The 13,685-nt window shown below is 40.5% G+C and overlaps 1 protein-coding gene across 1 annotated transcript in view; it reads right to left on the minus strand.

Moving 5' to 3' along the window:
- Positions 1–13,685, minus strand: part of tmtc2b (transmembrane O-mannosyltransferase targeting cadherins 2b) — an 85,628-nt gene that overhangs the window by 22,134 nt on the left and 49,809 nt on the right. Inside the window, exons 3-7 of the mRNA XM_040025041.1 lie at positions 5,803–6,649; positions 4,233–4,347; positions 3,677–3,762; positions 1,919–2,103; positions 813–891 (exon numbers count right to left, since the gene is read on the minus strand). Of these exons, the coding sequence (XP_039880975.1) occupies positions 813–891; positions 1,919–2,103; positions 3,677–3,762; positions 4,233–4,347; positions 5,803–6,649 (1,312 nt within the window). The remainder of the gene's footprint in view (positions 1–812; positions 892–1,918; positions 2,104–3,676; positions 3,763–4,232; positions 4,348–5,802; positions 6,650–13,685) is intronic.

Here is a 13,685-nt window from a genome sequence, read left to right on the forward strand (position 1 = left end):
TGGATTACTTATTGTTCCAGGTTTTCTGTGTGTGTGTATAAGTAGCCTCATATGTGTTTGTGTGTGTGTGTGTGTGTGTGTGTGTGTGTGTGTGTGTGTGTGTGTGTGTGTGTGTGTGTGAGAGAGAGAGAGAAAAACAAGCAGGAAGGGCAGAGAAAAAAGAAAAAGCAATGGAGTGCACAGATATAATGAGGCTGAAAGCAGCTGTTCTACAGCTGTAATGCAACAAGCTGGGTTGCTCTTGCAGTGAAAAGCATCTGTTTAACATGACATTGTAAAGCTTCCGATTGTCTACCTCTGTCTAACTGTATGAATCAGATCAGCTGTCTCACACACTGCCTTCGTTCCTTTAAATTAGCACAGTTTGCTATACGTGTATTTATCTAACTTTTGTTTTTGACCCCCCAAAAAATCTCAGCAACACCAACAGAAATCCTGGTTTTGGCTCGTATTACTAATTTTTATGACACTGTGCCTCACAAATATTTTTTCTTTCTTTCTTTTTATAGGATATGATGGACCTGAATAGTGATTCTTTGAAGTTTTCATGTTTGCATTTTTATTGCCTTTTATAGTAGCCTGCTCTGGAAATCTCAGATCTTTAATGTTTATGCAAGGAATAAAGAAATATAGTCCAAAATAATACACAATATGCAGGAAGTACACGGCCTTTGTACTTTTCTTGTGTTTTGTGAAGCATAAATGTGTGATGACCAGCTGATAATACCTCCAAGACCTCCACAGACTTTTTTCTTCCACAGTAAAAACAGTATCTATTACGCTGATGGTCCTGAAACATGAGCAGCTCTTACCCATCATGTTGTAGAGGCTCTGCGGTGCAAACTGTCGCGGCATTTTCTGTATCGCTTCTTTAAACACAGAGAGGGCCTCCTGCGAATGAAACACACAAAAAAGAAGGTTTGGGACGTTTGCATTAGAGAGCACAGAGACCCCGCCAGAGAAGCCGGCTCTGGGGTAACTCGTCATTCCTCCCATGCAGCCGGGGCCATGACAATATGAATACACAGCGTGGAATTGGGGGTCGCCAGAAGGCTGCTTCATACAGAGCTGAGCACAAAGGCTCTATCCTCAGTGTCACGGCTGTTAAGACAACTAGAGCCGTGTCGCTTGTTGACTTTAGCATGTATAATGTGTTGGTCCGGCAAGTCACCTCAGACTCGCTCAGAGTTTAAATGGCAGAAGGACCTGAAAGTATTTTATTGCTGAAGCAAATGTTGCGGTTAGAGGTCAGAGGAAGTGGGAATGCTCTGTTCCTCAAGGATGCCAACAATTTAGAAAGGCCTTTATTGAATCGGCCGTAGGACCGCTTCATTCCTGATTGAATCAGCAGCATCGGCGCGTATTTTCAATATAAATGTACAGCAAGTGGAAAACCAGTTACTTTAGCCAGCGCTGGAGGTCTTTTGGGGCATGAAAGAGAAAATTTGTTAGAAACAGCCTGAGGAGTATCTGCACATACGCTTTGTCCCCTATGACTGAGACCATTTTGTAACATGTCCATATAAAAGTAAGCTTTTGTTTTTGTTTCCCCAAAAGGCTGCTTGGGTAACTGCCTGCATTTCATCTCAGTTCACTGTGGTATGAAATTTTCCAACATTTACGTATGCAGAGGAGTACTGTTTCAACTCCCATGGTAGCAATGGATCTGTTTGTTAGACAAATATAAAAAACAAAGATGAGACAAAAAAAAGATTTATATTACTGCAAATGCAATCGAGACATTTCCTTTTCCTGTTTCAAGGGCGGGTTTTGGGGGGAATTCACAAAAATAAAAAACAGTATTCTTGCCTCCACTTGGTGTATTTTATTGTATCCTTAACCTTTATTATGACATGCTATAAGGTTATTATTGCCTTCAATATGTTCTTAGCATACGAGATCTGCAATCTGTCATTACCTCCTGGTGTCCCTGTTCATGGAGCAGCTTGCCCAGGTTGTACAGGCAGCTTGTGACTGAGCTCTTGTGGGCGTGAGGGTCCTTCAAATTCTCATCTGGGATATCAGCACAGGTCAGGAAAGTGCGTTTGGCCTCATCTAGGCGACCCTGATTCATCAGGATGATGCCTGTGTTCAAGTAGGCTGCTGTTGGGATCAAACGAAACACAAACAGAAAGCTTTAGACTGTTCCTGTCGCTTCACTCGATCGATAGAAGCTCAGTGATAATTGTGCTTACAATAATAAACTGGCATCAGACGCTCCAGTCACAGTGATATCAAGTGATAAAGCACATAATATTGTAGCGTGGCTCATTTATCTGGGATCCAGGATTCCTTCTCCCTTGTTTTTGCCTCTGTTGATTTGAAGCAACGGCTAAAAAAATCATTTTCATATGAATTCCATTAAACCACTGTTGATGCTTTTCCAGCTTTACTGTATGTTTGATATTTGCACACGTCCCGCGGGATACTTTGAATGTACGTTAAACTTTCTCTTGAACGGTCAAAGACGGCATCTAATGATCAATACGCAGCTGAAGGGTAATTAGTCTCTGTAGGCCTTCCTCTCTAAACAACTCCCTATCAAGTCTGGCTGCTGGAATAAATTAACTTGAAACAGAAGATCAATCAGGACATATCAAATCAAAAACAAATAGCTAGAAAAAAACCCTCCTTTTTGTTTTTGTTGTTTTCCCTCCAACGTCCTTGAAAATCGTTATCCTGATGCTTATGTTCTACTCTTCACTCTTCCACCTTACAACAATTTTACCCATTCTGCTTATTGTTGTGCATTTGATGGTAAATATCTGAACCCTTTTCCCAACGACAGGCTGTGCAGACGATGGACGGCAGATAAGAAAAACAGAGACAAAGGAAAACTTTTCCAATTTCGTCAGCCTTCTAACAACTGATTCTCTCTCTCAAAAAAGTGACACAAATCAATAGTGCCTCATCAAAGAATGGGATAAATGTGCATGCCGGGTATAAATGTGACAGTTTGGCCCAGTTAGCTCCCAATTAGCCAGTGAGTAAAAGTGTAACCTTGAAAAAACACACATTAGCTGTCACATTCTCATCCGCCTTCAAAACGTGTGCTGCTTAGGGTAATTAATTAACCTTGTTATCAGCGTTAACAGATTGGATAATTGCACGCTGAATGGAAATTTTCTAGTCTAACTGTGATCTTGATTAGGTGTATAATTAATCTGGGGAATAAAGGAAGAAACTTTCAGGATTGTCTGTTTATCTGTCATTGATTGATGCGCAGAACAACGGGGAGCTAATTTATTTCATGATCAGGTAAGAATGTGATTTACACTAATCAGGGAGCAGAAAAAAAAAAGAGGTGAAAACATAACAAAAGAAATGGATAAAACTGCGAGGAACTCGTGGTGAGAAGAAGAGACAAAGCAGAGGAGGACAGGAGAGAGAGAAAAATAAGTAAATGAACAAAGCAAGAATAAAATAAACAGGAGCACCATGGCTTCAATCATAATAAATCACTTAATGTTTATGCTTTATCTGCGGACATATCGGGCTTTGAAAGCAGTCGCACAGCTGCACCGAAGGTTTAATTCAGCTGTACACACACTGGCCTTTGCCACCTCTTCCCTTCCCTTCACATAACCACAGCCAGTGTTCGCTGTTGCCTGGACACAGCACAACCACGACCACAAGTGCTGGAGATTGTCAATAAAAAAAGGAGAGCTGTACTTACAAGCCAGAGTTGGCCGGCTCCCAATGGCCAGCTTATAGTAGTGAAGTGCCTCTGAGAACTTGTTGCTCTCCTGTAGCAGCAAACCACTGGAGCAGACAAAGGAAAAGACAGTTCTGACAATTTAGAGCTTTAAAAACTCTAAAGAGGAGATCGTTTCAGTTTAAAGCCTCTGTTATGATTAAACACCAACATCAGCCAGCTGATAAATGTGAAGGGAACAGTTTCGCAAACCACAGACATTTGATCACACTGAGTATTGGCCGGTGTTTTGTGTTTTCCCCTCAGACTAAAACAGCATCATTAATAACGCTGTCAGACGGACAGCGCCCCGGGGAATTGAAAACAAGACGGCACTTCCTCTCAGAGGAGCTCTGATCAATGTACACATGAGAAAGGAGAGTTTTTCCAATCGTTCATTCACGTTTTAAGACAATGAGATGGTTATAAATGCACAGTCGCATCAACAGATTAAAAACAAACAAACAAATAAAAAATTTGGGGCCAATGTTTGACGAAAATATTGAATGCAACAATAAGTGTGATTAAAAACACTCACAGGTTATAGAGCATGTCAGCCATGTTGCTGCGGTAATACAGGGCATTTCTGTAAGCCTGCTCCGCCCCCTCCATCTCTCCCTGGCTCTTCAAGACATTTCCAAGGTTGCCCCATGCTGACGGGTCACGCAGGGTCACAAAAGAAAAGGTTAATCAAAAGAAAAAGAAAAAAGTCGGTGAATTATAACAGCAGGAGGAACATTTCTATGGCAAGTAATCATTTTCTTTTGTTATTCACAGCCTCATGCTGCCGTGGCTTCAGCGCCTTTTAACCTCTGAGGAGGACGTTGTTCTGCTGCAGCTGGCATACCAAGACAGTACTGCTGAAGAGAGATGGCACACCGGGGGAGCTTTGTGTATAAACCACCAGTTTTTCCAGTGTGTATGAAAAGAAGACCACCACAGCGCCATTGAATAGCTAACGGCATTAAATAGCAAAGAGCAGTAACTGACAGGAGATGTAAGGCTGCCAAGATGTTTTGTACATATTGTGCAGATACTCTGCAGTGTGGAAATACATCCAGAAAACATGAACTAAGTAATAAATACGAAGAGAAAAAGGTACAATAATGGGATTTTATGCTTAATGGCAGAGTGCAACATTAGCATCTCTTCAATTTGCTTTGGAATAATTTATAAAGTGTACAGTATTAAAAATAAAAGACTATTATGACTCCAGAGATGCGCCTAATGAGGTGCACGCTGCTCTAAATGTGTAAGAGTAGTACTTTTTAACCTTGAGGTATTATTCCATCTCTCCTCTCTAAAACTCATTCAATAGGAAGATAAAATCCATTAACGGGTGGTTACGCTGCTGTAATGTGCAGCGTTTAAAACACACAAGTGTCTAGGATAACGGGAAAAAAATAAAAGCTTTCTTCATTCACCTGCTCTGAACGCTCAGTGAAAAAAGTGTCATAAACATTCTGTGTAATCACAATTTCACACTTTGTGTGTGTGTGTGTGTGTGTTTGTGTATGAGACTGGGCTCTTTTCTCATCTCATATTAACTTTATTGAATGTGAGTCGTGGACATTTCTGCTCCTTGGTTCGGCTGATGGCCTGCCAAAACAAACAGCTGTCATGCCTCAGCGCCGCTGCAGAATCTGAAAGGGAAATTAGCTAACACAACATGCCCTTCTGCTGCTTTGTGGGGCCCTGTCCTGCTTCTCCGTTCAGCAGCTCCAAGAGCTTCGGTTTGGATAAGAATCAGTGTTTGATGACCTTTAATATGAAGCTTTAGAATATTTGATCTTTTACTAAAGGTGCCAGTCACAGATGGTGCCTTTCCAATTAAACAGATTGCATGCGGAGTATAAGAAAAGTGTCAGATCAAAACGTACAGCTCTGTTGTATTCCTTAGAATAATACTAGACTCGTAAGAATATTGAGAGTTAAAATGTGTTATTTGAGTTATTCAGGATGATAGCAAACTAATGGACGGTGCACATAATCAAACCTCACCTAAATATTTGCTTTGAATTATTCGGACAAATAAATATAATGGTTGCATATAAAGAGTGTGTGATTTTACATGTTTACACATATACGAATAAAGGCACACATCTTACCTTTAGCAGGATTGACATAAATCCCTGACTTGTAGAGCATTTCTTCATTTTGCCAGTCCTGGTTCCTCAAAACTGTTTTGACACCAAAAAATAGAACCAGGGCTGCGCTGGAGTACACCAACATTGTTCTGGATGATCTGCGGCGTAGTCGGATGTAGAGGGACCTGATCCCCACTGCAACCAGCAGGCAAAAGCCCATACTCGGGATGTACAGTACTCGCTCGGCTATCACAAATCCCACATAGAAAAACAAGTTTGTGGCAGGTAGGAAAGGGATAGCCAAGAGGCCCAGTGAGAACACCACAACATTTTCAGTGGTAGGTAGCAGAGTCCTGCTCTCATAGTGCTTTTTGGTCCCATTTTGCGTATTATTTATGTGAGCATCCGTATTGGAATTGTTCACGTGCTCATAATCATTATAACTGTAACTGTGCCCATTACTGCTCCCATTTCTGCCATTGGTGTAATGATGCACTTTGCCATTAGTGTCCTTTCCCCTCGGTGCACGATGTGTCCACAAGCCGAACCAAGCTAGCAACAACAGACCAGAATAGAAGACAACTGTATGAAAGTTCCTCCAGTCAGCAAGGCTCCTGATCAGAGGCACGGCATCCATCGACCAATCGAAACTTAGTGTGTCTGGGCAGAGGAGGAGCCAGAAGTTAACAGCAGGAAGGTAGAAGAAGGTCAGGGTCCTGGTGATGAGCGAGGGCGAGTCAGCCGCTGGGTTGTCAGAGTTGGAGAAGTTTGGAGGTTTGTTGCCCATCCAGTAGAAGCGACAGGCCAATAGGAAGAATCCCCACGCTGCCAGCAGAAACACGTTCAGCAGCAGGTGGGCGTTCTTTCTCTGAAAGACAAAGAAAACGAAAAGCAGAGATTATACCGTCAATCTGCAGGAAAGGAAAGTAGGAAATGTTACAAAATATACTGCAAACATTAAAGGCTCACACTGCAACTGTTTTCTCAGTGACTGTACATTTGCGACTCTCGGACCTTTACTTTCACTTTGACCCAGACCAACGAGTGGAAGAACAGAATCGCTACTTTGTGGCCTCGACTACAGACGCAGCGAGTCATCGGAAAGAGAATGATTCAATAACCATTCCTAAAGCGTTGACTAAACGGAGCAGCTTTGAAATGTGTTTCATCAAAATCTTCAGTTGTGCCCAGTGTGTGCGTCCACAGAAAGCTGTGAAATAAAAGCAATTACGTTTTGTGACACCTTTTTCCCTTCTTTGAACTTCATGCCTTCCAAGAGGAGGAACACCACATAAAGTTTTATTAAAGCCAGAACATTAACACTGTGTCAGTTTGGGAATTTTTCAAAATAAAGGTGACCTTGCATCCTAATGTTCTATTTATGGCCTCTGCAGACATAACAAAATAAACACAACTACATAAACGCCATTCATCGTGTTACAGGCTTAATATTAAACATTTTCCCAAATGTTGTGTGGAAATGCCGATGCAATATTTATAGCGTGTTTGGTTGTTTAATCATTTGCTGGCACAGCGTTGAAGAATTACTGGCTCTGTTTCTCCACGAGCCTGTTCCAAAGTTAGGACCAACCGACCTTTTTTAATGTGCTAATGTTGGAAAGTCTAACTTAAAAAAACATGTTTGTGTCCTACAGCAGAAGCCTGTACACGGCCTGGAAATAAAATGAATGAAAAACTGAAAATATTATTTCACACCCCAAACGCAAATAATATAGATCATCAAAATATGATCTGTTGGCTGATAGCTCACCCAAAGAGTCTCAGCCACCTGCATATAAATCACCAGGGCATCATTGATGCTGTAATCCAATTATTTAAGCTGAAACCCAAGGCAATCCTGAACCCACAGTGAATGTGATCTTTCTCCATCTCCACATGCCAAAGGGGATGATGATGTCTCATTTGTGATCATAGACATCATGCCACCACTGCTTAGGGGTTGTACTATTGATTTTCTCGCCTGTCCGTTGTCATTTCAGATTGTATCTGTGAAGAAAGGCTTCAGTAACCTCTGGGGACAGCTGTTGTCTGCTAATGATCACTGCAAATACAAAAAGCTGTCGCTGCCACACAAAGGCAGCAGGAAATTAGGCTTAAAACACAGCAGGCGACACCATGGAAATGATCTACAGACGAAAAATATCACATTCAGATGGAGAGGGTGAATATAAAAGACTCGTACATAAAAAACAAACCAACAGAAGTACTTTGTAACAACTCCCACTGGTGTGATACAGTGAAGAGTTAAATAAATCAACTCCCAAATGGCTTCTTTCACCTTATGCAACAACAACAACAACAACACAGACTCGCAGCTGAATATTGGATATATTATTCAAAACAGTTTGGGGAAATATCACAAGAATGGAAAAAAAAGATCTCGCATAAGGTCAGCTCTGTCAAACCCTTCACCGGAGGCCTGACATCAACCCCCAGCGATTCAGTATTTTGTGGGGATGTGCCAGGATATGCCACTGTTGGATAAGTCGTTTAGGCGCTTGGCAACAAAAGGTCAGATCCAGATCACAGTTTCTCATTAATCTGAGCAACTGTTGAAAGCGTTATGGTCAGCTCCCTGTGGAAATCCAGGGGAGACGGTAGGATGAAGACAAATTTTCATTAGATGCTATTAAATGACATCAAATTAGGGAAATGAAACAATAAGTCGCTGTGCAGGATCCTAATAGATGAACCACTCAAGTGAAACAAAAATCAATCTAGTTTAGATTTTATGTTGAAAGGCTAGACAAATTCGTAAAAAGCAATGACAATTATTTTGACCTAACCACCTGTCTGTGGTAAGGTCAAAATAAAGGTTAGAAGGTCTGGTAAAGAAAAAAAGAAACCATCTATGATCTGCTCGTTGCTGGACGAAGCACAGAACTGGTCAAAATAAAACATAAAACAATGAAATGAGACAGATCCTCAAATATGCAAATATGAAGCTACAGCTAGCAGCTGATTGGCCTAAATTAAACCTAAAAAATAAAACAGCTTTTTAAATTTTATTTTAAACAAATCAAACAAGTGAGAAGTGTTAACTGGGGAGCTTTAGAGTCAGCATGAGATGTATCACCTTTGCACAGAACCAAAGGCTTTTACTTTGTCAGTCATTGTGCCATTAGTTCATATTTGCTGCAAAGACACGATACACGGTATCATTACCTCTGCAAGAAGTCCCAAAAATGAACATGTCGATACCAGTCAGAATAACCTGTCTGTCTCATGATAAGTTCTTAGCGAGCTGCACACTGCACATGTGAATGAATTACATGCTTTTTGGCTTTGGGTAGCACTGAAAATCAGATGCACTTATACATACAGCAGTCCTTTAAAATGATTGCCCCACAGCCCAGATTTAAAAGCTGTCATCTGAACTTCGTATGAACTCTTCTTTTCCCCGGCACTTTTAATCATCTCTAAAATCACAGAAGCTGTGTCCAGTTTTGAATCTAAGCAGGTGAGCAGGAACCCTGCAAAGAAATGAAGTGGACTGAAATGGTCTTTGAGGCCCAGCGGCTGTACTTTGAGCAGACTTTAACAGAGAGGCTTGCTGAGCAGTGTTAATACATCTCAATGACTGCTTCAGGGAGATCCAGCTGGGATTTATGAGGATCTTTGACAGACTCTTTAGATGACTCTGGTTTAAGCAAATCTTAACAAGACGCTACCAAGCTGCAAACTTAAAGCACTGCAGGAGAAACAGGAAGAAAAGCTCCGTCTGTTTTTGACAGATCGTTCAAATCTGAGAGTCCTCGGTCACGGCGCCCGGTTCGTACAACAATCGAATGTCGTCTGAGGTGGTTTCAGTGCTGTTAATGAATTATGCTGTAAAAAAAAAATCCTATAAAAACTGTAATATTCCGGCAGCTGGGGCGCCAAAATACCAGAAAATACCAGAAAATAACTTTCCATGAAATACGGTATTTCAGTATGACAATACAGTTGTTGCCGCTAATTTGCATGGATTTTGCCTTTTTCAGTGCTTTTAACCCTTTAGACCTACCATAAACCAATCCGCCAGAGCTTTAATATTTTACCTGCTGTGGAGCCATTTGGGAGCATTTCAAGTTGCTAACATCAATACAACCATATAGCCCATGTTAATAATATGTATTCATTAGTGCATAGTAATTACAGAAATTGCAAAAAAGTGCAAAAACTACAAAAAAATTGAAAATCGTTTTTGCTTTTAACATATATTCTAGTTAGAGAATTTAAGAGGCTTATCCTCAAACGTAAATACAAATTCACAAAAAGTTTGCTACCACAGGAAACTGTATTTTGAGTGTCTTCAAGTTTTCAGTTTTGATACACCATTTTTATACCGAGAAAAACGAAAATAAATAATACTGCAAATTGGCAAAAAAGCAGCATATGCACAAAAAACTATTCCGCAGTGAATTGATCCTAAATCCCGAAACGACACGAAAGTCATAAAGTCAAAGATAACTTTAAAAAGACAGGATAGGCCCTGAGGCCGATGGTAAAAAGACTACATTTCCGCGAAATGACGTCATCCGGTTCGGGAGGTATGGCGGAAATGCAAAAGTTCGCGCTGACATCTACGGGGTGTTATGAACAGCTGATCGGAGCGGCAAAGCGTGTTCGGAATATATGTTTTTTTGCTGCAAGCGCTTTTAGCAGTTTTGCAAAGCTTTATGTGGAAGGAACCGTGACCTAGGACAAGCTGATGGCACAGATGTAGTAAACCTCCGTTCAATGCAAAAAAATTTTGCGCGAGCTACGTGGTTGCAGTGCTCCGGATTAAAATAGTACGCAAAACAGAGCGTGCCCGCCCGACGCCAGGGTTAAACAGTAATTAGGAAAAGTAAGGATAAGCAATGAAATTACCTATAAAAAGGTCATGATGCGGCAATAGAATAATAATACGAATGACGAAAACACAGTTGGTTTAATAACAATGATTGCATTCATATAGCGCTTACAGTCACTTTATAATTCCCCTCTGGCCATCACCAGTAGGCGGTAGGTGAAGCTTCTCGCCCGAGGACGCAACGACCGAGAGTGTCCGAGCCGGGGCTCGAATCGGCAACCTTCCAATTACAAGGCGAACTCCCAACTCTTGAGCCACGATCGCCCTAAATAACAATAATAATAATAATTATTTGATGTAAAAAAAGTTTATACGAATCATTTTATATATTTTTCCATAGCATTACATTTAACAGTTCAATCTTCCAAATAACGGACAGATATTTGTGAAATTATGATGCACTTGTGAATGTATTTTATCTAAATATGCTCATGTACAGACAGATACATTTACAAAACAAGAAAATTATGCTTTATTACATTTAGAGTGATTTTACGTTAATTTACATTTGAAATGTAGAATCAGAGTCTATTTATGTGAATTTAATGATATTCTAGAAGAACAGTACAAAACTGTAAAATACTTTTATATCACGATTTTTTTTACAGTGTACTTTTCTGCAAATAATTTTTGTTCTTGGCGTGATGCAGATCGCTGTCTACTGGACAATGAAGTGGCAACTATGTTTCAGTTCAGTCCATATTCACCTGTGGCAGCCCTAAATTCTAATCATTCGTACCTGGAAATGTGACAAACCGATATGCCTCGACTCTTCCCAGAGAGCAGCTAACACTCAGACACCTCCTCCTTAACCACGTCCATATGCCAGTGCTGTAGACTGAGGCGGTGTTTCATGCAAATTCTTGTGCTGCACTGAGGTTCAACTTTTTCTATGCATATCGAAGTCTTCGGGCAGCACCCAAAACATAAAACAGCCCTTTGATTTTGCTTCAGTACACATTTGTAACTCCATTACTCCTCCTGGCATACTTCACCAAATGCACTGACCTTTAAAAAATATATAAGTGGCAAAAGAAAAAAATGTGAAAATGTATATATTCTGGGACATGAACCCCGTCGCTATAATCTCTGGAATAAACAAACATGTGCATCCTCTATACTATGCCTCCAGTTAAAAACATCTACTGTTCAAAGGCATAAGTTCAATTACTACCAGGCAACGGCTCCCAGGGCGCTACGGCTCTATTATGCAGGAAAACCAAGGCGTTCCCGCTTTGTGTCTTTTGTCAATAATCCAGTTTAGTCTGAAATAGGTGGTTGAGCACAACCCTGTAGGAGGCATGGGGCAGTGTTTTTTTCTTCTCTTTTGTGTTTTAGCAGCAATCAGCTGAGAACTGAAACAATTTAGGCTTTATAAGGCATGCGTGTGAATAAAATATCCTTGGAGATAAAATGCAAAACAGGCCAATTACAGAATCCCTGTTTGTGCCTGCCTTTTTCCATGTCTCCACTTTGATTAGGTTCATTTGACTGAGAAGAAAACTCAATCAGGTTTTTTCTTTTAAACATCCATTTAGTTTTGTGAATGAAGGTTTGTGGCAAAAAAGTGGAAAGACCTCAGGGAGAAATTTAATTAATTTGTTTGGAGAAAAACGCTCTTTTCTCAAGGTACACACAAGCCTTTTTTTGCATTTGGTAAATGGGCATTATTCTATCGCGCAAGAGAATAAAAGAAAAAAAAAAATCAATCACACAACACATATAGGTAGCCCATCAAAATGCAGCGCTGTGACTGGCTTTCACTTCAGCGAGCACCTAACTGAAAATCCAGTGAAAGAAGTGGCATGTCTGACCTATCCCCACCTCTTCATCATTACTGAGATCAATTGTCTGCAGAAGGCCTTTCATCAAGATCCTGCCTCACATTGATAGACTTATAATGAAAGAAAAAATGAGCTCAGGGTACCAATCAGTGAGTATTACCTCTGTCACACGCATGTGCACACACACACTCCCAGAAAGCTCGAATTTAGTACGAGTCCCTAAAAAGTCTGCATAAACCTTTCTGCAGGCTTGATGGATACATTCTGTGCTCGTGCCTTTGATCTTTAACTGCTGGATCAACTAATCAAGCTTGTGGTTGATGGACCACAAATTTACCATCTATCTCTCTGCTGCTGCAGCTGCTGTGCTCTCCCTTTGTAAGACAGACTTTGGGTGTAAAACATGATAGTTAGCAAGTAAGACAAGACACGAGCCTGTCCATTTCCTAACAGTGTGTTATGGATCACCAACAGATGGCTGATGATAAAGCTCAATTAGCGGCTCGCAATTTTCTCTCACATGTGCACCAACTGTTTTATTTTATTATTTATTTAACCCTTTTATTTTATTCTATAGTAAAGAAATATAATAAATGTTTGTTTTTTACAGATTGCAAAATATGCTCTTTGGCTTTTACGTTTAAAGTTACATCCGTGGCTCATTTTCAAACTCTTAAATGGTGACTCCACAACTACAAATTTTTGGTGACTGTTAAATTACTTGCGGGCAATGTACATTGAAATGTATTGTAAGATATAACAAGTTAGTTGGATCAAGCTGCGGACTTGATCTGAGAAAGACAAGTGCAACTGTGTAGCATGAACAGTAATTTCAATGCAATTCTATTCTATTTATGCAGCGTCAAATCACAACAACAGTTGCCTCAAGGTGCTTTATATTGTAAGGTAGACCCTACAATATTCCATACAGAGAAAAACCCAACAATCATATGACCCCCTATGAGCAGCACTTTGGCGACAGTGGGAAGGAAAAACTCCCTTTTAACAGGAAGAAACCTCCAGCAGAACCAGGCTCAGGGAGGGGCGGGGCCATCTGCTGCGACGTCTATTAACACATAGTGAGTGAGAAAGGTGACTGAAGAAGAAATACTCCGTGCATCAATTTACCTGTAAAACGGAGACTCTGTCTTATGGCTGCCTGATAATCACTGTAATACTGGTCAGTACTAAGATGATGATTAGTATTATTCAAAACATGTGGAGTACATTGCAGTGAGAGAGATATGTTTGTAATGAAGAAG

The sequence above is a fragment of the Simochromis diagramma genome, unplaced genomic scaffold (genome assembly GCF_900408965.1).
Source record: "Simochromis diagramma unplaced genomic scaffold, fSimDia1.1 OVJJ01000293.1, whole genome shotgun sequence".
NCBI lineage: Eukaryota > Metazoa > Chordata > Actinopteri > Cichliformes > Cichlidae > Simochromis > Simochromis diagramma.